The 27,837-nt window shown below is 39.0% G+C and overlaps 1 protein-coding gene across 1 annotated transcript in view; it reads left to right on the forward strand.

The window, feature by feature from the left end:
- Positions 1-27,837, forward strand: part of LARGE1 (LARGE xylosyl- and glucuronyltransferase 1) — a 288,235-nt gene that overhangs the window by 136,075 nt on the left and 124,323 nt on the right. Inside the window, exons 4-6 of the mRNA XM_083824334.1 lie at positions 1,752-2,053; positions 8,080-8,162; positions 19,295-19,418. Of these exons, the coding sequence (XP_083680460.1) occupies positions 1,752-2,053; positions 8,080-8,162; positions 19,295-19,418 (509 nt within the window). The remainder of the gene's footprint in view (positions 1-1,751; positions 2,054-8,079; positions 8,163-19,294; positions 19,419-27,837) is intronic.

The raw sequence follows: 27,837 nt of genomic DNA on the forward strand, positions 1-27,837 counted from the left end.
TATTTCATTGCACTTCTGATTGTAGCATGGCTCTGTCCTTAATGTTGACATTTCTGTACTGTTGCACCCCTGATTTTTCAGGCCTTTCAAATCTGTCATTTATCTGTCATTAATTTTTAGTACTTGTTTAATGATTCAAGATCCAAAATACCAGCAGCCAAACTTCAGAATCTGTCTTGAAACATTTTTCAAGCTCAGACTTCTCCATCAGCTTTGCTAATGGTGAAAATAATAAATTAGAGAATTTTTGCAGGAGAAAGTTTGCAAGTGAGTACAAGATACTCTACCCAAATGTTGTATTAAAAACAGGGCAGCTATTTTACATAGATAACAGGATGTGTGTACACCTGCATAACACAACAATGGGCATTTGCAATGAGGTTTTCATTTCTATAGCTGCTTTTTTCATAAACTCAGAATTGTTCGCCATTCATGTAAGTATGAAACAATGGAAAAGAACAATCAATGAGCAGGTTTCTATAGCAGGGAGATAGCTTTGAGTCAGAGGATGAGAAATGTACTTGTTAAGGAGAACTGCTAAACAATAGCTGCATGATTTCTGTTTTGTAAACCACTCAGGCTTGTGTTTGTTTGATAAGGCCAAAGGGGTTCTCTGCTTTGGAGAAACTATTAAACAGCAAACTTTTTTTAATGCATGCAGGTGGAAGGTTATTTCTGAAAAACACCTTGCTATAAGACATTTACATATCTTCACTGTAAAGGAATATCATGCTGATTATGTCACAGTGGATAACTCCCTGTCTTGGTTTGTTTCAATTTGATTTTAATTGAACATTTTTAATCAAAGTTTAGGTTGAGGTTTTTTTTTTACCACCTTTTAAGCATTTGTACTGCATATATATATAATTTTGTTAAACATTATATGAAAATACATCTCCTTTGACAACATATCAGCTGCATCCATATTTGCTTTCTTACAATTTGGTAGCAATAATGCACTGGGAAGGGATGGCAGAAAGTCTTGTAGTTGTATTTGGTAGAGGATCTTGGTTTCAGGTTAATTTATCTTTTTTTTTTTTTTGTACTTTACAGCTAGCTCATTATTAATGCATTATTAATTATTAAGCCTTCATATTTCTGGAATATAACTTTTCATTTAAAGGTGCTGAATTGAACAACTTTGGTTTTTTTCAAAATTCCCTTGTCTTTCTCAGGCAAAACGCTTTCCAGAATATGATCCTCAGGTGTACTGAATGTTTCTGTCCTTCCGAGCTCCTCATTTCTCAGCAAGCATATAATAATGTGTTGCTGAGCAGAACCCATCTGCTTCTCACATGTGAATCAGCTGGGGCTACTATTTGGCCTGAAATGGTAACCAAACTGCTGCAGCTCGACTGTGGAGAAACAGGGAATAGGGAAATTATTTTATCTCAGATACGTTTCTAAAATATATTTAACTATATATTAATTGTTTTTGAATTGAATCCTTCTGTTCTTGACTGTCTTCCCAGACTAGAGACTGGCAGGCGGCCCTATCCAGAACAAAAGAAATACATGCTTACCTTTTAGTTTGATTTTAAAATTAGTAGGACCTGTAGCACTCAGACCTGCAGCATCTGTCCAGGTTTACCATGTGCTGAACCATTTCCTTGAAGCTCCAAGCCTGTTCAAAGTGCTGTATTTGAAATACATCCCTGCCTCACAATTATTATATTAAAAAAAAACAAAAAAAAAAAAAACACAGCTTCTGGTATATTCTAACAGAAGTGTTTTGTTCCCTTCTCCCGCAGATGGGAAGCCAGTGTCGTTGTCTCCACTTGAGTCCCAGCCCCACAGTCCTCGTTACACGGCCTCAAGCCAGAGGGACCGCGAGAGCCTGGAGGTCCGCATGCGGGAGGTGGAGGAGGAGAACCGCGCGCTGCGCAAGCAGCTCAGCCTGGCGCAGAGCCGCAGCCCCTCGCACCACCGCGGCAATCACTCCAAGACCTACTCCATGGAAGAGGGCACAGGCGACAGCGAGAGCCTGCGGGCTGGCATTGTGGCGGGGAACAGCTCGGAGTGCGGGCAGCAACCAGCAGTGGAAAAATGCGAGGTACATAAACCACAGGAGTCTGCCAGAAACAAAGCTTGATCTATTTGATCCTTTACAGAGATTGCAGATCACTCCTCAAACTTCTTACTCAGAAATCAGCTTCTTAAAGACCAATAGGCGTTACTTTTTAGATCATTTTATTTTTTTTACTTTCAAACATTTAATCATTTGAACATCTTTTAAATTACTTGATCAGATTTTTTTGTCTTTTTCTTTCTTGTGGCCCTGAACCTGATGTAAAAGTCAAAGCCTCGTTCCAAGCTGACTTCGGTGTAGCTGTGCTGCTAAAAGACCTGTAGCAAACAGACCCTGTACGTTTCTAAATGAAATGAAAGAGGCACAATGTTTTTAAATGCCTTATTCCCTGGTTTATGCACCTCTTCTAGAGTGGCTCAGAGTTTACTGTTAATTATATTGTTGTTTATGGAACCAGTTTATGCTTTTGAGTTGCTTTTCAGTGTATCCAGATGCCACTGTGGAAGCACCTGCTCTGTGGTAGCTGTGCACAAGTGGTACGGTTAGCAGCAGAGGACCAGAGATCTGATTTTAAGAAGGTTTTGTGGGATTGTTTTCGTTTCACTTTCCCCAATCAACTGGTGAAAGCATCAAAAATAACTTTCTGCATTTATTTTTACAAAGAAGGTAATACAGTATCACCTTTTATCTTGCTTTCTACCACTGGGAAGATATAAACTGAAAGAAAATAAGTGGGAAAGAAAAAGAAGTCCTAATTAGCTCTTCAGGTGAAGTCTATTTAATAGGCAAATATTGCTTAAAAATGAATTCTCATTTCCCAGTTCTGGACATCTTTGTCTGGTGTTGTAAATAAATAAAAACAATGTTATTTTAAGGAGAGGGAAAAGGAGGAGTCTGTTTTTCATTTTCCCTCCTAAGAGTCTAATTTTCCTCCCAAAATCACTTTGGCATTTCTTTTAATAAGGGAAGGTTCAGGCCATCCATAAACAAACCTTACTTCCCCCTTATTATCATGCCAAGCTGTGATGAGCAGAGACTCAGTTCTGGGTTGTTCAATGTACCAAACTAGTTTGGGATTTAAAAAAAAAAAAAAAAGCAGCTTAACGGAGGAAAAGTTTAAGTGGTCTTTCAGATTATAATGTGTTTTGCCAATAAATTTACTTGCTCAGTGGGGTTTAGCATTGTGCTGGAGGCAATGGTTATATAAAATACAAAACCTCCCTTTATTTGCCATTCCCCTATCTCACTGCACACTATTTTGATAACAAAATTTCTTTTTTTTTTTCTTTCTTAAAAAATTCACTCAGTAATTCAGTAATAGCAATGGAAGTTAAAATTAAACTTCCTTATTATCAGGTTTGCCAGAGGTCTCATCGTTTATCCTATTACTGTAGATTCTGATTCCATTTTTGTGCAAGAGTGGTATCTTGACTCCATTCACCCTCTGTTTTCAGTGTTTCAGAGGAGTAAACTAAATCTTTTTAAGCCTCTGACCCTGGAATATATTACAGTAAGAGTCAGTGAATTGGGTAGAAAGAGACTGGGAGGAGACTGGGGCTCTGGTGGAGACAAGGAAAGCTAGGGATGGATTGTTTATTTCATTGAGGCAGTTCTTTGAGATTTGCTGAAGCTAACATTTCAGAATCTAGTTTGAGATGGTCTTTAGTGATGATAAAACATTTGAAAATGCAGTTACAATGGATGAACATTACATCTCTGGTAAAACTTGATCTGTGCAATTGTGATCTATATCAAACAATTGTGGATTTGTTGTATTCCAGCCAACATTTCCTACTCTCCTGCTTTGCAGGAGATGTTACGAAATTCTGATAAAATTGAACCAGCATTATATTGCAGGAAAAGATCAGAGTTCCAACCAAAGACCTTCTACTTGGAGAGAGCAGATCCCTGTCCCCCGACAATTTTAGCACATGTTGTGGATATATAAGTGTAGTCTTTATGCAGACATAGGCACAAATAGCAGCCTTCATTAGATATAATGCTGATGGAAGCTAACAGAATCATATGACTTTCTTACGATGTCACATCAGTAGCTTTCCAGCTTGTGTTTCCATAAGCTGGGCATTTAATTTGAATTAAGTGTGCATTTATAAATATTTTTAAAAGAGAGAGTATATTAGAAAATGGTTAATTAGAAATATAGCATTTAGTAGATTGGCAGAATACTTACAAACATGTGCAGCATTTTTACAGGAATATTTGTGTTGTTATTATTCTCAGCAGCGTTGCTCAATAGTGTTGAGTGTGCAGTGCTCCAGAGACACAAAGAAAAGGCCCCCACAAACTTAAGCACTATAAAAACACAGGGAAGGCAGATGTTATATGCCTCAGGGAAGCATTCATAGCATATTTACATGCTTATAACATGCTTTTAATACTGCTTAATCACATTCAAAAATTATTTATGAAGAACTAAACAACTGTAGTGGAATGCCTGGCTAGCACTACTGGAAAACTACTGATGTATGAAATGCTTCACCAAAGACTATTTTTAGCTATAGAAACTAATTAGACTTTATTAAAATCAGTATTTCACCATTCCAAAAAGTTGCCTCCAGGAGGAAAAAAGTAACATCTGTTTTTCTGGGTACCTTATACTCCTCATCAGCATGGGATCTAAGGCTCAGTTCTTCATGTGGTCTTAGTTTCTTCCCATAAATATCACTCCAGAATGGGCTTATATGAAATACTACTTTCAAAAACAGTTTTTACTTGTCTGTAGCAGCTAAAGCAGTAATTTCTAAACCATGTCAGCATGCACCTTGGTTTTATTTAAACTTCCTTTCCTAAAGAAGCTTAAGTTAAATGCCTTTTCAATACATGGCCTGAGCGCTCCCGAAACTATTTTAAATCAAAAATAGCTATCTTTATGTTTTGATCCCCAGCCTGTAAGAAGAATAGTGTGGTTAACTTCTTCAGTATTTTGATTACCTATCCATATCTCCGTGTGTAAGTGAATATAAGAAAAGTGAATTAGAAAAAAACAGAAAGAATTCAAGAGTCTAGAAAGTAAGAATTATCATCATTTAATCTTTTGTTCCAGTGAGTTCCATTTTCTAAACTCAGCTTCAATAAAAGACCTGCGTCCAGACTTCTTGTAACATATACTAGTAATGAACATGTCCATCATTCAACTCAAAAAGAGCACTGTAGGAGGATGGACACTTTCAAGGAGCTCAGTTTAGTCCTGCAGTGACTTCTGAATATCCAGACTAGAGATGTGTAACTGTAATTATCACCGATCCCAAACAGTGAGGAGCAACTGTAGCACGCAGAGCTTTGGTGTGGATGTTTGGAGGGATATGTTGAACCAGGCAGACAGGCTGCTGCGTTGGCTTCATTCCTTAGGTTGTGGGGATCACAGTGGCCCATTTGGGTGGGATGAGATACAGTCTTCTAGCAGCTGCTGAAGGAAAGTGAGGAGTTTCAGAGAGCTGGGAGGCTGCTGACCAGTTTCATAATCTGGGAGCAGATGCTCACAGTAGTATACTCAGGAGGATGCAAGTTCTTTGAAGTGCTTCCTTCTTCCAGCCACTAGTGCCCTGTCTCCTCAGGATAAGGCTACAGCCAGCTGCTCTCTCTCTGAACATGTATTTGGGACAAGCATGGGAAAAAAATGGAAAACAGCCTTTCTTCATTAGGAAGTAAACACCTACAGACAATTTGTTTTATTGACCTCATGTTGACTTACCAATTTTCCCATCGATTCTGTTTAACAGTTAAACAAGGGGGCGGGGGAGAGGGGGTAAGTGAATCAAAAAAAGGGAAGCAGCAGTCTTGCAGCGTACTGCAGGCAAAAATTCTGGGAAAAAAAAAAAAAAGGACTGGGTTTCTGTTCTCTTTTAGGATTATTTTTCTTTCCTGTAGCTGATGGAAGGCAGGAATAGAAGTGATAAATAGTATCAAACACCACAGAGAATCTGAGCAGAAGATATATGGATTCCTGTGTCTGAACAGGAGAAGGATGTTCAGCAGAGCAGCAAGCGCTGTCTTCTCACTGCTCCCTGTCTCAATCAGCATGCAAGACAACGACACCAGCTAAACTAAAACACACCAAGGGATGCCTACTCTTGATTTTGAAACAAACTGATTTAGGAAAAGGAGAACAGATGTGGCCAAGTCCCTGACAGAATTAACTCTCTGATTTTGGGAGGAGTTGTAGGGCAAAGGGAGAGGCTGTGAAGAAAGTGTTTTGGTCAAATAGAGGTAGCACAAAATGATCGTGACAGTGCTACTCCATCAAAACCCATCAAACGTTGGTGTACGGTGCAGTGTCTTCAGGTGAAGTGTTTAAAGCAGGCATGAAAGCATTAGTTTGATTTTTATTGGCATTGAAGGCAAGGATCCTTGGTCTTCCAAGAGCCTGAGAAAGGCTAGGTGGCAACCAGAGAGAAGTCAGGGCTGGGCATGCAGTGTTAGCAGTTCTGTGCAGCCACAGGAACCCATGCCCATAAGCATCGTACAAACCACTGCTATAATAAGTCATTAATAAAAGCAGCCTCTGTTCTCCCCTGTCGTTATCACAAGAGAGAAACCCTTTTGCAAAGTGCTGAGAACGCTCAACTCCCATTGACATTAACACAAATTTAAATTGCTGAATACCTCACAGCGCTGTTGTCAAAATGCACCACAGTGTATTTTCTTTCTCCTACCTTTGTGGACCGGCGGTTGCCTTACTCATTCCCGTCCTCTAAAAACCTCAGATCTTCCCAGCTTGTGGGGCACACTGGGGCTGGAGGCACCTGCGATATCCGTGTGGGGGCTGCACAATGGCACAGCGACGTGGCCATTATACGATTCAAATTGCACCCTGTACCAGGCAATGCTAATGACTGGGGCTATGGGCTCTTAAGCCATGCCCAACACATGCCACCTCCTGTGTAAATCTGCTTCTGTTACGAGCCAGGCTTTGGGAGTGTATGACTATGTGAGAAGGCAAAATTCCTTATTTGTTCTCTGCATAGTGGGCTTTCTGTGGAAAATGAGAGCTGTGCGTGTGACAGACCAGCTAACCAAGCTTCAAATGGAAGCCAAATGAGGCTTCCCTGCAGTTTCACAGCTGTGTCCCTGATCGCAGCTCTGTGCGGCTGGCATAGTGAACTCTCCTTCATTTCTGTGACCACTAACAAACAGAAAAGCATGGAAGCTGGGTCAAAATCTACTAAGATTTTCTTTTGTTCCCGGGGAATAGCAATGGCTAATTTTAAAACCACAGAAGAGTAACTTAACAGCATTTTGCAAGTTATTACTTACTGCCTTAATTGTAATGACTAGTAGCACTTTTTCAGTTTTCCCTTTTCTCTCAAACAGATGCGTAAACCTCCGCCTCAGACTAAAAGGGCGGTAGGGAGAAGGGACAGAGTAAGTCAATATTTACCAAGGTGGTAGCATAGGGAGGGGAGTGGGATTGTACTTAATTTCACATTAACACTGACCAGTACAGGCCGTGCTTCCAGTCATAGGCAGAGAGGTGACCCTGTGCCTTTGCAATTAGTGTCCTATCTTATCACTGGGGCACACCCAGCCCAGGGCAAAAGGGTTGTCTCACTTGTCCATCAGAGCTTGCTCACCCCCTCTGTAATAGCTATCCTTAGGATGGAAATAATGCGGATTTTCTACGAGCATATCTGCTTCTAACTATCAGACATATTTTTAAACTTCGGTTCAGAAGGTTAAACAGTGTCTGCATATTTGCATACTCAGATTTTTGTGTGCTGCTAAATGGATGTGTGTGTGTGTACACGTGCACACACATATGCTCTTAGCTAATAAATGCAATTCTGTTCAGACATCTGATGTAATTTAGGGACAGTAATGACTTTGGAATGATGATGGTGTTATAACTCAATTAAGATGTTTTTAACAAACTGCCTCAAGTGGGCTGCAAACAGCTGCAAAACACCCACTCAAATCTTTTAACAATCGCCGCACTAAATAATAGCACTGTCATGTATGTGCTCTCCTTAATAAGCGATAGAACACAGGAGCAAGCTTTAATTTTTGTTCTTTTTGTTCTTCTTCTCCCACAGACTATCCACGTCGCCATTGTTTGTGCAGGGTATAATGCCAGTCGGGATGTTGTCACACTCGTCAAGTCCGTCTTATTTCACAGGTAAAGGTAGCTTTCTTTTTTTATATGTTGTATATCTGATTATGGCTAAATAAGCTCTTGTTACATCTGATCTCTTATTCAATAGAAAATCAGATTCCCTTCCCTGTCTGCCTTTTCTTTGGAAGGAAAAAAAGCATGAAATTTATGACCACCAGAAATAGATTCACTTGTGTAAACATTTCAATAGTAACTTCAAGGGATCAGAAATCCACTTGTTTCCCCTTCTTGTTGCATTGTGGGAATCGATACCATATCTATCTGAACTGTAAAGCATCTGCACACTCCCAAATGCTGGAAAATAATAATAATAGTAATAACGGCTTTGTATTCATTTAGCTTACTTCTGGTAGCAGTTTATGGCACAGGTGTAGATAGTAATTTGAAAGCCATACATATAAATACACACCGGTTTCTTCACTATCCCAGCTTCCTAATTAGACATTTATTTTTCAATGTAAATCTGTTACTATTATCTATATTATTTCACCAAGGTCAGATTATTTGTTGTGGCCTTGGAGGAGCTACTGGCAGCCCCTCAGAAGGTTTTGCAACCTGTTTTTAGCACATAGAGCACAGTTAGATCCCAAAATGTAGAGGCATCAATGTCCAATGAAGATAAAATAGCCAATTCTTTTAATAAACAACAGCTCCAGAAAAAGTGAAATGATGTTAAACTCTATGTGGGCACATCTGTATACCCCTTGTCCAATTTAGTCAGTGTTGCAGATGATGGATTGAAATGGGGAGGTGAGAGACTAGTCAAACTGTTTAACTCAAACAGGACAAGCAGATTAATAAAGTGTGCTTAGTATATAAAGAGTTTACGAAGGAGATGGTTTCAAATACTGCTTCATATTGAATGATATTTTATACCAGGGAGGATGAATCTTGTTCATGTCATGCTAGTATCTTCTTAAACCTGTAGTGGAGCATTCTAGTCCCCCACCTTGCTCCTCTGATCCCTGCTGGAACACTCTGAGTAATCACTTCCTTACAGTGTGTTTAGTGCACCATTTTAACGTTACCCATTTCTGGTAACCTTCCAAAGAGAATGTGAATGCTTACCTTTTACAGTGTGGAAAAGGACTCATTAAATATTGCTTTAAGAGCTTGGCTGGAGTGCAGGTAGAGACAGGACATTCTCTGAACTAGGTATTAGGAAAAAATTTGTTACTGTGATAGTGGTCAAACACTGGAACAGGCTTTCTAATGAGGTTGTTGATGCCCCATGCCTGACAGTGTTCAAGAGGCATTTGGATAATATGCTTTAATAATGTGTTTTAACTTTCGGTTACCCTAAAGTGGTCAGGCATTTGGACTAGATGACCTTTGAAGGTCCCTTCCAACTGAACTATTCTCCAAAATATGAGACCAAGTTTCACTATTTATATGTAGCCTTTGCAGGTCTTCCCAGAATTAGTATGTTCTTGTTAGATGAGCGTTACAAAGGACTAGGAACAAGAAAAACAATACTAAAATAAACATAAAACCAAAACTGCAGTAAAAACCTATATCATGCTCTTGGCAGAATTTTCCTGAGTGTTAAAACCCTGTTAAATTTTAAAACTTTATCTATTTCCAATCAGACTCCTGAATTATTCAGTGTAAAGTGGCTTTATATTGCAAGAATGTGGGGTGTTTTGTCTATTTTGATTGTTGTTTTTAAGGGGGTTCTTGCAAATACACATTTTTATGGTGATAGGAGGTTTTTCAGTGCTTAGCTTCTTAGCATTTTTCTCTCTTTGTACTTGCCTCCATTTTGAGAAGACTTTAGTATTCTGTATGTTTCCAAATGTGCTGTAAATAATAGGAATGTCATAGCTCAAAGGTTTAGGCAGTCTGCTTTTGTGTTACTTACAGGAAATTCCTCTGTTTTATCACTCAGCTAAACAATTAAGCTTATAAACATCTGCCATAAGTGGTATGGGAAATATATTTAAATAAAACAATGAGAGCAGAACAAAGAGAGGTAACATTGGTATTTTTGAGTCTGGTGGAGTCTGCCCTTGTCAAGAACACATTTACTGTTTGGCTAGCAGTACTGCTCATCTCAAAGGATTTGTTTAGCTCAGCAGAAGTGTTGAAGTCCAGTATAGCTAATGAAACTTCAGTAGAGTTACAACTTTCAAGATAACCTGTCTCGCTTGTTTGCTCAAAATATACTGAAAGACAAATTTAAGTGCATTCCTGCCCAGAACTAGTTTTTCTCAATGGGTGATAGATGGTCCACTGGAAAGGAAAGATGCTCTCAAAGACGAAATACAGATTCTTTGACTTTTTTTCCTTATCTTCTAGAAAATGCAGGCAATTGATTTGACTTCTTAAGCATCTGTTGATGCTGTGGCTACATGGCAGAGTACCATGCCTCAGGAAGTCTCCTTTCTTGTGTCTCTTTCCTTGAAGTGGCAGTGGTAAAGAGGACTGGAGAATAAACAACAAACAAACAACAAACTCAGCTGAAAATTGCTTTTTAGTGTAAATGAATATTCCTTGCATTGGTTGCCATGTGCAAACAGTGTTATCCTGGAGACTGATATGCACTTGAAAGGTTACCGTGACTAGAGAGTTTTATTTTAGTTGCTAGGATCTGTTTAATTGTAGGAAAGGAAGATGGAGACAGGTCATGATACTGCATTAGGAGGAATGAGTTAGGAGAGTCGGAGGCTTTTAGTTCAGATGGTGGAAACTTCATGACATCAGTAGTAGATTCACTGTCTGACTCAAAGGTCATCAGTGAAAAGAGGCATGGAAATGTCTCTTTTTCTAACCCTAAAATTTGCAGCAGGGAATTTGTCCCACCTGGCATTGTCCAATAAGACAAGGAAAACAGGTATTTGAAAGAACTGTGTTTCCACTGGCGCAGAAGTTTGCTTGTTCTATCCTGTAAACTAAAGTTAAGCTACTGGTCCTTTGCCTGTAGGATCACCACATTTAATTTTAAACATACCTTTGCAAGAACAGAACAAAAATGCCTCTAAACATATTGTCAAAGAGATTTTTTTCCCTTGTTCAAAGTTTCTGGTTATCAGGGTTCGACAGAACCTGATGTGGCAGGTGCAGAACTTGCCTGTAAGAAGGGAGATAGGGAGAGTATTGCAGAACTGAAAGATGCTCATGTAGCAAACACAGCTGTTACGGGCAGGCACAGTGTGGGTTCTCCTTGGGCAGCTGAACCACTGCACTTCAGTCCTGCTCTGCAACACCCTGAACACACTCTACTGATTAAGAAACTGGCCCCTCAAAGCAACCACACTTCATATCCTGTTCCTGCTGCCCTTCATTTGGTATCAGAGCACTGATTGCAGTGAATCTGTCTGGAATTCACATAGATGTCCCACCTGCTCTTACTGGCATTTCCTTCCAGTTTACTCTTTAAAGCATGTTTTAGCTGAGTATCTCTGTATTTTAATACAAGAAGAGACGCCTCAATTCCCTGCTTCTGTAGGGAATCCCTACTCCTGTAGTGCAGAAATTCCGAGAAAAGGGAGCCATGTCAGTGTAATCATCCCTCTCCTGCATACTAACGTATTTGTTGCAGCCCCAGCTTTGAGCTAGAGTACTAGATAGAGAGACACAAGACAGCAGGGGTGCTGGGTCATTAAGAATAAAAACTACAGGAGTTTCTGTAGACGGACTGTGCTGTCTACTCTCTTCCATGAATGTACAGCAAATCCTGCATGTTGAACATTTCAGCTCATCCCAGGTCTTCCTCTGCCAGGTCTAAAAAAGCAAGTTTCTGATTCTAGTCATACCATATATATCATGAGACATAGGCAAGCTACTTGTTCAAGCCATTTGGGAAACTATATCTGTCTTTGGGTTCCAGAGAGTGGGAAGAGGAGGGGGAAGGGGTAGTGTGGTTAATTCCTTATAAGAACACCGTAGTTCAAAAATGCATTTCACTCCCAGTGGAAAAGGAGCTTGATTCCAGTTTTGTCTTTAGAAAACGTATGTTCAAGCCACAAAATCCCAGCAGCTTTTAACACCCAGTTTGACATAACTGACAGTCTGTTCTCATGGGGACACTCAGCAGAGCTGTGATAGTGCAGAGTTTGCAGACTCTGATAAATATGCATTGGCACTGCTGCACAGAGGGAGGCATGTAGAATGAGTACTTAGTCCTAGTCTGCAACTTTCCTGCTTACCTCTCTGGGGCATCTAGTTCCTAATTATGACGGATTTTATAAATCTGCTGAAGGGGTGAAAAATATTCTCTCTCAGCCAGTTCAACACAGCCAAGCTCTTACCAATATTTTCTAAGTGCAACGTAAGTTTAGTTTTTCCGAAGCAAAAGACTAAACACGACTAAAGATACTGGGTCAGCTGGGCAAAATGTAATGGAAATGCTTTTGGAAAGTATTTAATTTTCAAATGTGTCCTGTGGCCAATAACTCTCCTTGAAACTTCTGCAGCTGCTGGTACAAGTTATACTGGTCCTTGTCAATGTTTTACTCCATCTCTGAAAAATGTAAAGCTTAGAGTGTCACAGAAACAGCCCAGAGGTTACAGTTGCACATTGCAAAGATCACTGCTGTCTCTACTTAGGTAATTCTTAACTTCACTAAGAGCTGAAATTATTTTAAATGTACTCTTATCTTTTCCAAAGACGTGCTAAACACCATGTTTCATTTGGGAACAAAGAAAGGTCAAAATTACACAACATGTTGCTGGCAGTTAGGTCAGACAGAGAATCTGTAAGAAATTACCTTCTCTTCTGTCTCAGTTAATACTGTCTTGCCAATGAACTCCCTTGTATATAGACATTTGTGTCAGCAAAGAGTGTTTTTCTCTTCTTTTCTTTTTTGCTTTTCTTTTCATTTTTCTTTTTATTTTCTTTTCCTTTCTTTTTCCTCTCTGTTTCCTTTCCCCTTCCCCTTTCTGTTTCCCTTCCCCTTCCTGTTTTCCCTCCTTCTCAAAACTCACAGCTCAATGGAGATGTGAGTTCATAGTATAATCTTAGCTACTTCTTAACGTAGCCTTTAAGAAGGCTGCCTGCAACGTCGAAGTAAAGCATATGTCTTTTTATTATTAGGACTTTAAACTGTGTTATAAATAGCTGTAAGAATAATAATCTTTGTTTTTTTTTCTTACAACAAGTAGAGTAAGATAAACCAAAAGAAAATCTAAATTAAATAAAAAGGATGACATGTAATTTCCAAGTAAGAGTCACAAGTCAACACCGGCTGGTAATTAAAGCTTATGTAATCTAATGACTGTATTCCATGGAGACCACTTTGCCTTAATGGAGTTAATTTGAGAATTTAAAACCTTTGTCATCGTTTCCCACTTTTCTAACATGTCAGTCTATTTTATGGGAGATTTTTCTGGCAAAAACTCTAATGTGTGAACTGTTTTCTCTGATGCATGTAAATGCATCAATAATATACACTTCATTTTGTATTTTCTAGCTGTCCTAACAATGGAGGAATAATGGAGAAAGCAATGTTTAAAAAATCTGTCCATGAAATCTCTTATTAATTTCCAAAGTGATTCCTGTAGGTTAACACAAAACAAGACGATCCATAAATGAGGCAGCTCGTGCATCTCAAGATCTCTCCAATAGTTTGGGGAGCATTTTAATCAATACTGGATGTGAAAGAGCTTGAAAAATCTTTAATGATTTCCACATTGAAATTCTTCCCATATGGATTGTCATATGGGCATTAGAAAAAAAAAAAAAAAAAAAAAAGAATCCCAAGCTGCCTTTTATAATTCTGTTTGAAGTTCTTGTAACCATTTGTTACAGATATAAAAGGTATTACCTTGTTGTGCTTCCCTTAATAAAGTATAGGTTTTGGAAATAAACCCCCTGGGCTACTGGCCTTTTTATATTCTTAGAAAAAAAAAAAAAATCCTCTGTTACAGAAAGAGACCATACAACCAAGCAGCTGCTTTTTGAATTGCTAACAATTGAGCTATGGAATAATACAGAAGGGAAGATTGAGTCTTGGTTCACTACTCCCTTTTTCAATGATAGGTTTTTGTATTTAATTCTGTGGCACTGGCTATTCTAAAAGAATGGTCCACAAATGCTTGAGCAAGCAGATCAAAACTGTGATGAGGAACAAGAAGTTCTAAAATGTAAAAATAAGACATCGTGAGATATATATATGGAAATGAGTATCTTAGGATAAGTTCCTAAAGGTCCTGATTTTTAAAGTTATTGAATTATTTTCATTTTACTAAATGTTATAGGACCTCAGCAATTCTGAAAACAAAAACATTCTTTTAAGCTCCTATATTTAGGCCTAACAGCCTATATTTAAGCATCCATGCTTGAAAATCTTGGGCAGAATCTCTTTTCATTCGCTTTTGAAGAAAGCAATTTAGGTAAAGAAATGTGAGCTGTTCATATGTAGTTTACACTACCAGGTAGTATTCTGGCCTTAAGGTAAGCAGAAATAATTTAATATACGAGGATTTACAGTTTTCTAAGTAGAGAGGTTAAAACCTTGGGTTTCCACTTGAAGGGAAATATCCATATTTTTAAAAAGCTTTCTTCTGCATTAAGCATTTTCCATGTACCAGAAACAGTGAAAAGTTGTATTTGGTAAAATTTCAGATATTCATACTCTCTGAGATAAGAGATTAAGTGATGTCTGGATATTGGGGAGAAACTCCCTGGTCATTTCAATATCTGTTTCTATAGTAAGGAAGCTGGAAAACCGGGAGATCAAAGTTGAAGGGCTGTCTGCTCTGAAAGCCAGGATACTGGAAACCTTGAATTCCGAGCATACAAATTCACATGTAAACTAGGAATTTTCTAAAACCTATTAATTTTGTAGCAGAAATTTATCAAAAATGCCATATATTGACCTATATTATTCAATAGCTGTGTATACTGTCACCATTCACAGTATAGTGCTTTATAGCAGTACAAGATATAACCAGCTTCTACTGTGTGTGATTTTTTTGTTCTCATAGCATGCCCAGTGGAGAATGAGTTGTATGGTATATATCATATATGTTAAAAAGAAATACTACGCTTAGCTGTGCTTTGAGTTGGTCAGCAAAGGGAAAGGCAAAGGAAGTTCAGCTCACATTTGGAGTGAGACAAGAGGAAGTTTGTGTTGGTCATTACTATTTCTGAGACTTCATTCCAGGTTCTCTCCAATTCAAGAAAGAAGTCCCAAGGTTCAGGGAAATGGAATGAAACCGTTGGGTCATCCCTTTAACTGCCCTGCCATTGCAGGAAACCACAGCATAAAAATCCTTTCCATAACTTGATCTACCTTCATGGCAGTTTCTTTAACCAGAGCATCATATTTATGCAACTCATCATATGAGTTGCATATTTTTATGCAACTCAATCTCCTCTAGCAAACCTCAGTGTCTTCATCTGCTCATTAAACTTCTTCAACAGGCATACCACCTTCACTTGCACCCAAGCCATGGACTCTCTAGCCTTTTTTTGAGAGACTTGGTTATCTCCCCCTTCTTTTCCCAATCTTCTTAAACTGTAGCTGCTAAATGCATGCACCTCTCCACATGGCTATCTCTTAACTAGTCATAGGAGCAATACAGTTTAATTTCACTTGTATAAACCTAGTATACCAAAATGTCTCTGTCCTGGAAAAAAGACCTATCTAAAGAATGAAATAGCTTTCACTAGCAGCAAATGGTATAACAAAACATCTAAGGCTAATGAAATGTAGCTTTCAGTGAAGTCCTTCTTGATTCTCATGATTGTCACTGGTGATTCAATCAAGTTGGCAAATAATTCAGAGGAAAGATATCATCTCTTTCTCATATCTCTTGAGAAAAATTTCTCATCTTATAGACTCTCTTCTGTATCTTTTACAGTGGATGATGATTGATCTTCAAGCTTCTGCACCTGTTTCATAAACACTTTGAAGCAATCCATTTCTTCTGGGCTTTGCAAATTGCAGACTCCAGAACAGGCAAAAGATGTCATCTGTGTGTATGCTAGTATGGTTACCTTCAGAAGATCTTGCACATTTCAGCCTGTGCTCTGTTGCCTTCTAGTTCCACACTCAAACCTCCCCTTTCACATAACTAAAATCTCACCTGGAGTAAAATTTTCTGTGGCTGATGCACATACAGTTGTAGATGTCAGCAGGTCACTATTCTGTTTTGGGGATACATTTCTGTAAGTGATAATCCTCTGCTTTGCCTCTGACACATACTTTCCTTCCAGCTGAATCTTTACCATGAGGCTAACGACTTGAAAGAGATTTCTGTGTCAGAGTACAACGACTCCTTTCTTCTTTTTCCCAGTAGGAGCTGAACTAAAGAAAATGTCACCCACTTGTTCCCATTTAAGTTTCATACACTCTAGGTCATTCAGATAAGTATAAACTGCTACTGAACATCTGAGCATCTTTGTATCGGATTTTTTCTTTTTAAGTAGTGTGTTTTATCTTCAAATATTTCATATCAATTCCATTTAACTAAATGACGTTTTGAAAGAAGATGTAGCTTTCTTGTTTTTTAGCTGATTTTACTCTTCTTGTTCTACTTTGCAATATATAGATAAATGACCCTGAAAAAAAAGAAGCAAAATTACTGAAGAACACCAGCTGGGAAATAGTCCTACCAGATACCAGACTCAGCCCCTGCTAAGCAGACGGACCTGTATGGAATGTGTGTGTTGACAGTCTATGCCTCTTTGCCTTGAAATACTGCATTGCCAATACCTAGATCCACTGATTTTGCACCTTTGTTTCTCTTGACCTTTTCTCTGCTAATGAAATACATTTCCTGATCACTGCTATTTTCTGATTTTTTTCTTGGCAAGGTGCCTGGTTACTGCGGAATCTGCATGAGCCAGGATGTGGTCTTCTCTCCTGCCGGGCTGGTGAAGCAGATATAATTACTGTGATCCCTTTGGCTTGGTAACGGGACCCTCCACCGCTGGCAACCTACAACTTTTCCCTTTCCCCTGCTCACTCCAGGGCACACAGGAGATTAAAAGACCTTTGTCTTTTTGGAAAGCGTGTTGTGGCTTAGTGTTTTGGATATTGTTAAACTCAGATCAGTCGTGGGTTTATTGCACCATCATGATTAACTCATATATAAGGCTTCTTACCAGCCCTTTTCCTGCTTCTCTGATAAGCATATAACTTGATCCACAGTCCCCTGGAAACCAATAGAACAGCTTCTCTGAGATTACTGGATATTCGGTTGGATTTTATGTGCACTATTTCTAACTCTGCAAAATCCAGCCATACATTGCTTATTACTACAGTCTCCTTTTTCTGCTGAGAGGTGTGTTATGATACTATGAACCATTATGTGTATTTTCAGGTTTTCTTGTGGACTTTGTCGAGTGAGAAACGGTATTACTCATCAAAGCAGAGAAAAGTAGCATTAAAGAGAAAGGCACATATTCTTCATTAAGGCAGGAAATGGAGAAAGAAATAACCTTCATCTTTTGGATTAAGCCCAAAAGTATAATGGAAATGTGTTGGCCTGAACTAACATAGATTTCTTCACTTCTCATTCACACAGCAGAATGTAGTAGCATCAGTCATACTCCACCTTAACCAGCATCTGAAACGAAATGCTCCTCTTTTTTAGATGAAAAATATCATTTGACAAGTACACCCATTTACCTTTATAAATTTCACAGTAATGAGACTCCAGTAGTCTGCCCTTGGGATCAAAGAAAGGTTGAACCAACGCTAAAGACTAAATGGACCATCTGTCATCTTGGTGGCTTTTGCAAACTCTGTCCTCTGCTGACAGTGAAAGTTGCTAAGTTAGCGATAAACATGGAAGACTACAAATCATGACTCACTTCCACTAGCAGGTTTTCATACTTCTACCACAGAAGCTGAGTAAAGATCAGACTGTTGCTTTACTGTCCCTCAAAGGGGGAAGCAAGGTTAAGGGATTTAAACATGGTATTTGTAACGTCAACATTGAGATTGCTGTAGAAAAGTCCGTATACACCGTCAGACATTGCCAATCTTGTTGATACTGGCTTCACTCATCCTGATTTCGAAGCTTTTCATCGAACCATAGAATGGTTTGTGTTGGAAGGGACCTTTAAAGATTATCTAGTCCAACCTCCCTGTAAAGGCAGGGACATATCTCACTAGATCAGGCTGTCCAAAGCCCCGTCCAACCTCACCTTGAACACTTCCAGGGATGGGGCATCCACAACTTCCCTGGGCAACCTGTTCCAGTGTCTGACCACTATCATGGTGAAGAATTTTTTCCTTATATCTTATCTAAATCTACCCTCTTTCAGTTAAAAACTATCACCCCTTGTTATTCAGTACAAGACCTTGAAAAAATCTCTCTCCATCTTTCTTATAAGCCCCCTTCAAGAATTGAAAAGCTGCAATAAGATCTTCCCAGCTCCAGGCTGAACAACCCCTGCTCTCTCAGCCTTTCTTTGTGGGAGAGGTGTTCCGATCATTTTTGTGACCCTCCTTTTGACTTAGGCCTAGTCCTGAAATTACAGAGATGAACCCAAAACCAGTGTTTGAGAGTAATACATTGTCTTTGTTCCTGCTTTTCTTCAATCCTGTCACCCTTTTAGGAACAAGGATGTGGGGAAATTTACAATCTCCAGTCTATTCATTATTCCAGTACCTAGAAGGCACTCACCTGAAACATCTGGTTTCATGTGGGACAGCTGTTAATACCCCAAGTTTGCTTTGTAGAAATGATGCACGCAAACTCAATAGTCCTGGAATGTTATCTCATTCAGCTGATTATTTTTTCACCTTTCCCCTTCCCCTATTAGTCCACAGAAGACTATTCTTAACGTAGAGATAAATTACCATGTTGACCTAGAAAACTGAAAGCAATCGCTTTCACAACCCAAGGCTCAAAGAGGGGTTAACTTGGCTTTCTTTTAAGGGCCTTGTAGTTGTAGGGACCAGATCTTCAGCTGTCATAAATCATTACATTCCACTGAAGTCAAAGGAACTGTATTTATTTACAACCACCCAAAAACTGATCCAGTATTTCTATTATTGTTCATTCAAATTGTAAGCGCCTCAGCATTTTGGCCACAGAGCAGTACTTCACCAGACAAGATGTACACTTTGTCTTGCAACCTTAGACATGCATAAAACTTTGTAAGTTATGATGTTGTCCTTTTACAATAGAAATTAGAAGCCTTTGGACCAATGTATTTTTCTCCCTTCTCATATCAGGCGAAACCCACTCCACTTTCACCTCATCGCAGATGCAATTGCCAAACAGATCCTCGCAACTCTGTTCCAGACGTGGATGGTCCCTGCTGTGCGCATAGACTTCTATGATGCAGATGAGCTCAAGGTAAAGACAAGCACAGATGTTACTCATGCATTTCTGGTCTCATGTCACCCTTTTCTATTCATCTGTCTGGACTGGGGGGGTTGAAGGAGAATAGCATTCGTCCTGGCTAAAAATAATCCTAACCCACATGACTAATCTCAGTTGCACTTAACTAGAAGAGACTGAATTGCTAAAACCAGTGCAGTTTCTCTTATATGGTATATATTGTGTAGCAATATATATGTATATATTGTGTATATATATTGTGTATATATAATGTATATATTGTGTAGCAGCTTAGAATTCTACCTGCTCTCAAGACGATTCTGTTTTTCTGGGTTGAATTGCATCTGACCACATTATGTTTTCCTAAGGATGCTTCTTTATAGAACCAATGGAGGAATCACAAGTATCTTGTTTAAAAAGCCCAAGTCTATTATCAGAAAAAATCAACCTCCTTGCATTCCTTAAGCATGGGTGTGTAACAATGTAAGTACATGTACTCTGAAGAGGTATCAATATTAAATTTTTAAATAACTACCCTTTTTATCTGGATGCCCTTTCAAAAGAAATGACTCTGAAGAAAGCAGTGTTCCGATGGGGGAAAAAATGACTTACTCAAGGCATGAAGTAATTATCTTTTCACAGAGTTGAAAAGTTTAAATTAGATCACAGAGACACAGCACTGAGATTAAGCTACATGTTTTTTAGCTGTGGATGTAGACTGAAGAATTCAGATTTTAACATTTGGAGTGTGTGGCAATCACTTGTATGACTTACCAGACTGTTCTGAACTACGCCCCAAAACAAGTAAAAAAGAAAATTTAGAAAATTGCTGTGCTAATTAGGGGGTAAATTCAAAACACACCAAGTTGTAGAATCTTGAATACAAAATGTTACAGAAAGAGGTGGAAAAGGGAAAAATTATCCTGAAGTAAAATATTTTCTTTCTAGCTATTTTTATTGATTTATTGGTCGTTCCATATGAAGCTATATCATGTATTATCTTGATTAGCTAGAGATCTCCCTTTTGTTCTTTATAGCTTCATAGTAAGGAGGAGGTTTGTTCTTGTTACTCTTGTACATATCTGTATTACATGTACTTTTCTGTAAATTGTAGGAATTTATAGTACTTAATTAGCCTCTCAGCTGGGCAAGACAAGCCTCTTAATGTTCTCCTTCTGGTCATTTGGGTATGGTCCAATCTAGCTAAGTAAATAATAACCAAGAGAACTTACATCAGTGATCTCCAACTTACTGATTTATAGACAACAACATTGTGCAGATAAGATGCTGTAAAGACTTGTTTTGTGCCTTCCTCTTCACTTTAATTTTTGTGTGGCTACCAACCTAAGGCAACACTGGACTGTCTTGCATATAATCCATAGGCTTTAGATTTGGGAACCACTTTCTTACTGGATATGAGTATTGACACATAAATACAACCTTACTGGTCTACCATTCTTGCTCAGAGCATACCAAGCAATTTCCCTGATTTCAATACCCAAAAAACACTGTATAAAATAGTACTCAGCATAGAGGAATGTGATGGACAGCAGGATTTTTTAAAAAAGGATTTTTAAAAACCCAGAGTGATACTGGCTCATATCCAGATCATGCTGCAAGTTTTAGCAAAGAACTGTTTAAGGAGCTGTTTAAAGGAAGCTGTGGGAGCTCATCTCTTTTGTTTCCTACATAACCTCTAGAGAGGATTTAATGATTGTTTTGGGTTCATGTTTTTGACATGCACTCTTGGGAGCTACATTATGCAGTCCAGTGTTAGGAAAATGTAGAGCTTATTCTGGAATGTTTTACTTTTCTACCTTTCTCTGAAGTGATCTATGAATCCACTGTTACAGTATATACCAAGTCTCAGTTTGAAAGGCCCTCCATAGTTCTTTTTTAAACCTGTAATCTATACTAATTGCTGATGTTTAAAAGGTTTATTCTGAACAATAGCTTGAGAAGTTTCTGCTTAGCTTTCATTCACCACTGTTTCATTGTTTTGGAGTACATTTTCACTGCTACAGAAAACATTTCATTTCATATTTGTTTGTTTTTCTTCCCTTGGGTCAAGTATGAGCTTCCAGCCCTTTGCTTCCTAATGCAGCAGGAGCAGGGCATGTTAGCTTAAGCCCTTAAGTTCTGGGAAAAGTCCTCCTTCTGCTCAGGCTGTGAAAGGGAGCACATAATGTTAGATCCCCCATAAATAGTATGAATGCTTGTTTGCTTTCGAGTAGCTATTTTGAATTCAGGCAACACAATCCACTAGAGTAATAATTTTTTAAAAGGCAAAATTTGGAGACTGAAGTATTTGGAAATGTTTCTTAACATCTGCAGCTCTTAAAGGCACACTGTTTAGCTTAGAATAAGAACAACCAGTATCCTGAAGGAAGGTAGAGGAAATAAGGCTCTGTAGTAGATGATGTTTCCCCTCGGGTTCTAGAGGAGAGCTGGATGCCTCATAGCAAGAAAGGGAAGACAAGGTACCACTGAGTACCCCAGATTTTCTAAAGCTGGCAAACAAACATAGCACTTCATATGCTGCCGTGAATCAACCATGTCAGATACTCCTTTTAAAATTTAGAGGAGTTATTTTTCCTTTTTGCAAGGTGACACAGCTGTTTATATTTATCCTGCAGCACATAAAGCCTACGTTCATTCTCTCCATGGAGGTAGGTACTGCCAAACTAACACCAGCCTGTTTGAAAAGGGCATGAAGCACAGGAGAACCTGTCCATGGTGATGTCTGTCTTTGAGGCATATGCTAGGGGATGCAGCAGAAGAACAGGAGGAGGTGGAACTGAACCAAGGCAACAACATTTCCAGGAGAATGGTCAGACACAGTTGGGATGGGAGCTAGCTGGATATATTTCTTTCAAACAGTCATTTTTATGATTATAACAGCAAGTTATAGTAAGACTCTTGTAACCTCCTCCAGAATAATTTGGTGTGTCTTCTCATTACCTTGCCAATAACCACAAGGGAGACCTGTGCTTAAAAGCTCTTCCTCACCTTAGAAGCCGTTTATATTGTGGACTGTACTGGCATTGCAACTGTCTTTATTAACTAAACATGCTACCTGCAGTTAGTAGTTAGCAATAAGCATCCCTGAAGAGTGGAGAGCTGGTAATGGCAACAGTAATAGAGACATTCCATAGCTGCAGAGTTTGTGATTTTTCTACTTGGTAGAAGTATGTGTAACGTGTAACACTTCCACATCCACATGGCCACATATGGCTGTGACTTCAAACTGGAAAGTGACTTGGCATTGTAGATTCTCTTTATATGCTCACATCAGCCCTGCCATTCAGCTTTGGTCCTAATGCAGTAGATGTAGCTGTTATAGCACTGCCTCTCACCAAATAACTAGAAATGGAAAATTATCTTCTTTGAACATTAAATAAAAGAAAAATATATACCTGTGAAACATTGATCTAAAAGACCCATTACAGCTGTGGCTTGCAAATATCATGCTGCGGGTTATTGTGTTTTTTCAGTTCAGTCTGATACGAAGAAAGTCCAGAGCTAACCATTAAAGATGTGCACACACTAACACATAGCTTCAGCACTTCATTATTTGATGTGGAATCTCATGCCAGTTTGTTCACATGGAAGTACAGGCATTAAACCCATTGTGATCAGTACTGGCCCAGAGCAGAAGGAGCAGCTGATAAAGCAGTACTGAGTGTGTCTTGTGTGCAATATAGATGAGGCAGGTTTGTTTTTCCAGATGTTGCCTGACAGACTGCTGACAACATCAGGTGAACTGAGGGAAGCAGAAGGTAGAAGGAGCCGTTGTCTGCTCCACTGTGTGTGAATGTTGATTGCCCAGATAAATGTAGTTTCATCATCACTGGTAAAGCAGAAAGGACACATCCTTTAAATAGCTGGGCCCACAAAAGTGCTGCAGTTGATTTGTGAACTGGAAGGTAGGGGTGTTGATCACGTTTTTGCAACGGATGAATGTTTGATCTGAAAGTGAAATGTGAAAAGCTTTTCAGTTTTCCGCACATATGGACAACACTCCAATATTTATTGTTCCCAGAAACAGTAGACTACAAATCTCAGTACACATGCTGCCTTAGGTGATTTCATACCTGAAATGTTGGAGGAGTCCATAAATTCAATCACAGTCAGGTGCATGATCCAGAGAGGAAATTCAAGCTGGAATAATGTGTGGAATAAGTATTACCTAACTTAAGGCATTTACTTAAGCATGAAATGAGCTGTGTCTTAGAAATTCCATTTTCTTGCCATCTGAACTGTGAAGGTCAGATGTTGACATCATTTGGTCAGACAGAGAGGCAAAGACTATGAGATTTAAGTATGAAAAATAATTATTTAATTATAAAAGTAGTGTAGCTGGGTCTCAAGGCTGTGCCTGTGTGCATACCCAGTGCACTTAAGTTGTTTATTCCTGTGGTGGTCTAGGAATTCTTGGGTATCATCTGCAGAGATGAGATAACGGGCTGGTTTGAGATAGCGGACCAAACTGAAACTAGTCAATTGACTGAGCTGCTGGCCATCTGCAAAAGTATTTGACAGATTGTAACTGGAGCTCTCCCAGTGGGAATTTCTGACAGTTCTTGAGATTCCCCAGGCAGTCCCTGCTGTGCCTACACCAATTTGTATCCTTAAATGTGTTGATTAATATCCTGGATGGAGAATCTGGTGGTCTAGAGATTCTCAGGCAGTTCCTGTTGGAAAATTCGTGAATTGTACAAGGGTAAAAAGCTTGTAATTATTCAATCAAAATAGTTCCTACATGTATAGAAATGATCACGTAGGGCAGTCTTTTGTACGTACTTAAGATAGTTAGGAAATATTTTGCATGTAGGTTAAGGTGATTGATCTATAGTGATGGATAAGGTATGTGCAGGAGTGGTCATGTAGGACCACAGATGGATTACAAAAATTGGATAGAACAGTCTTTTTCAGGGAGTCTCACCCAATCCAACTAAGATGCACCTGCAAGGTCCCTTACAGTGGAGCTCCCATCACCATCCAAACAGCAGCCAAGTGTCCTGTATGAGAAATTGGATTGTCCGTGAAAGTTACCCTAAGCCAATATCCCAATAACAAGTTAGCTTTTCTTAACATATGCTCTGTTCATAGCGTCTGTGCAACAAATGACAGGAAAAGCAAATCAAATACCATGACATTTTTTGTTACCGGGAAAGCTTTTCCAATGAATGATAGCACTGGTGGGGCTGCACATATCATACATTGCCATAGATCAATTTTGGAAATGTGTTCAAGAAAGCACTTCCTACAGAACTTCACATACCACCTGCTGAACATAGGAGCTAAGGACTTGACTGACAATTGGGAAGATGTGAGAAATCTGATGAACAGGTTATTAGTTTAGTGTCAGTCACATCAGCTACAGACGCAACAGCAATGATAACAGTGTTGAAAAAGCCTTGAATAACAAAACTGGCCAGCAGTCTCCTGTGTTCCACCATTTTCCTTGTCAGGCAGTTGCACTGGATGTTGCAGAAACAATCATCCATAACTATTTTCACAGCACTAGTGACTGGCTACTAGCTACCACTGACTAGAATAGTTAGGCTATATTTGCACTACACCACATGCAGATTTTATATGGTTCAAGGGCACTGCATGATTGTTAATCTGTTAAGTAGTTCATTGTACACCCCAGAGGCAGAGGCACAAAGTTACAAAGCAGACATACATTACTTTTCTTCCTTTCTTTTCCACTTCACATGCAAGATCTAATTGTTATTAATGCAGTACAGGATGTGAAACACAGCGCCTGTTTACATTTACATTCATATATGCAGTGGCAGGTATTCAATTAAAGCATTTCTACACCACTGTGTTTTTGGTCAAATATTGTCGTGTTAATGTAGGCTTGCATTTCACCAGCGTTACACCCTTCTGTAAGCTGAGACACCAAGAAACAAATAGCAATTGAAATCCCCCAGCACAGCTGAACTTTTGTAAAGCGGTCAGAATCTCTCCATGTTGAGCAAGCAACCTCAGTACTGCTTCCTCTGCCCTCATGGTTCCTCTTCAGCACAAAGTAGCTGTGCAACATTACAATTTAAAAACAGATAAAATATATAATAATAATAATAATAATAATAATAATAATAATAATAATAATAATAAAGTTTTCCGTTACTGTTTAGGCCCAGAACATGAAAAAAAAAGTAGTAATTTTACATATAACCACAGTGGGTCTTAATTTTGTGCCTATTCAAAACAGACTGTGATGAAAGAAGGTCCATCTAGTGCTGTGGAAACCAGTGAGGCCAGTCAAAATTTGATCATGAGGAGGACAGTCATGGCTGCTGTTACAGATATCAGCAGTTGTGCTCTGCTTAGTGATACCTACCTTTTAGAAACAATTTCAGCTCTGACTTTGTCTATGGAGGGAGGCAAGACAGCAAAGGCTGGAGAGTTTTTTGCAGATTTTTGTGCAATTTATTCTAGGGTTTGCACCTGTTATCAGTTCATGTAGGATCTGGAACTGTAAAGAATTGGCATACTGGGATGAAGCCCAGTAAGATGCAAGGAGGTACAGTTTTTCTTAGCCCTCACTCAAAGGACCCACTATGCATACTGTGTTACGTTATGCAGTGCTTCAACTGCACATATTAGGATGAATTATGAGTTTTTGATAGTGACCCATACTGCAATTTAAGCGGGCTATTCCAAAGGAAAGCCTTATGCCTGGCTTTATAAACCCCTTAGACCTCCCTGCTGATGTTGGTATCTTGGAAACACTGGAGTTCTTTCTTAATTTTATAACTTACCTCTAGCAGTTGTAGGCTTCTTTGAAGCTCCACCTTTTCTTTATTCTAGGGAAAAGCGGTACAGTCACTATGTACTACATCCACAAGGAAGCCAAGGTAGTTGTTCTCCGTGACATATGTGAAGTGAGGAACTAGGAGCCAATGCTCTTCTACAGCCATCACCCACATTTGTATCATAGTAGCTGACTCCTCTGTGGCATTTCAATAGCAAGGGTTCCTGTTTGGCATTCAGCTTCTGTAATGTCACTCTTACTGCAGCAACATGTGCTGCACCTCCAGGGAAAGCTATTTTAGCAGGGGATGAGAAAAGATAAATAACTGCACATGAGATTTTCCAAAGATGATTCAGTTTTACAGAAATTATCCAACGTACCCTGGTGAAAAAAGAATTTAAAAACATGAAGTGCCTCAAGCTTGTGGCTGCAACTATTGTTTGTACTATATATCCCCATTACAACATCTGTTTTCTCAGAACTGTATCATCCTTCCATGAGAAATTAAGGCATTTTGCTGTCCTAACCTCACTTTGTTTCTCCACTTGGAAATTGTTTAATGCTTTGATCTGCATATGGGTATAGGTTGTATATTCCCTGTACTTGCTGGAGAAAGCTAACGGTCATCCAGCGTTCCAGGACAATTTCTTTTCTTGGCACTTGCAGATAATAAGCTGTGAAGACATATAATGAGTATGGTCTTAAATCTTAATGGCTTTTCACCTGCTCATTGGGATCCCTCCGTGTCATAGCGCATTTGATTATTGATAGGAGAACAGCAGTCATTGTTCAAGGCATTCCTATTCAAGATAGGTATTGATTCCAGTATCTTATAAAAGTGTTTTGATCCTTGCTGTTAGATTAACAAAGAAATGAAGTGTTTACATTTCTATGTCTGATTGATAAGCTGAAAAACAAATAAAGATTACAGGCTGGAAAGACTCCAAGAATATCCTCAATTCACCACCAGGGAGTTGGAATTGCTAGAATTCATCATTTGTAAAGTGCTTAGCTTTAACTTGTTTCTGAGACATACATGAAATTCAGAGAAACATTGCAAGATAGTTCAGATGGGAGCTCCTTCCTGTTGGGTGGCCGAGCAGGTGTAGCGTAGGCAGAAAAGGACTAGGGGATAAATAGTAGTTCTTGTGGTGAAAAATGGTGTTCACATTACCTGAGCACACCTCTTAATATGATGCTTTTTTCCAACACTGGCAATTACAAGCCATGCTGTGTGTCTGACATAGCATCAGCGCACAGTGAAGTCACTCCCGTCATAGGTCTTCTCTGACTGTCTCAGCCTGCGTAAAGGCATTCAGACTGATTTGGTGCTTGAGTACTTGCTTCAAAGGGGGAATTTGTAATAAGGTCAGTAATTAGATGACATTGATGACAACTCTTTTGGAGTCAACTTGATATGAGAAAGTTTGAATTCCTAAACCATGAAATTTCATTTCTGTTAATGGATGTATTGCTGTTCAGATCAAACTGACTTCATCTTGCTTAAGAATAGGTTTTTGTGGGTGAGATGTTGGTGTCTAGGTCGCACCCTTTCAGCAAGGATGAAAACTCAGCAGCATTTTGAGGATGAAAACTCAGCAATGTTTTGATCTCCTGATAATTTTCTCATATACCATTCCATTACTTCAGGTCTGACCCTTT

This window comes from Anser anser (assembly GCF_964211835.1).
Source record: "Anser anser genome assembly, chromosome: 1".
Lineage (NCBI taxonomy): Eukaryota > Metazoa > Chordata > Aves > Anseriformes > Anatidae > Anser > Anser anser.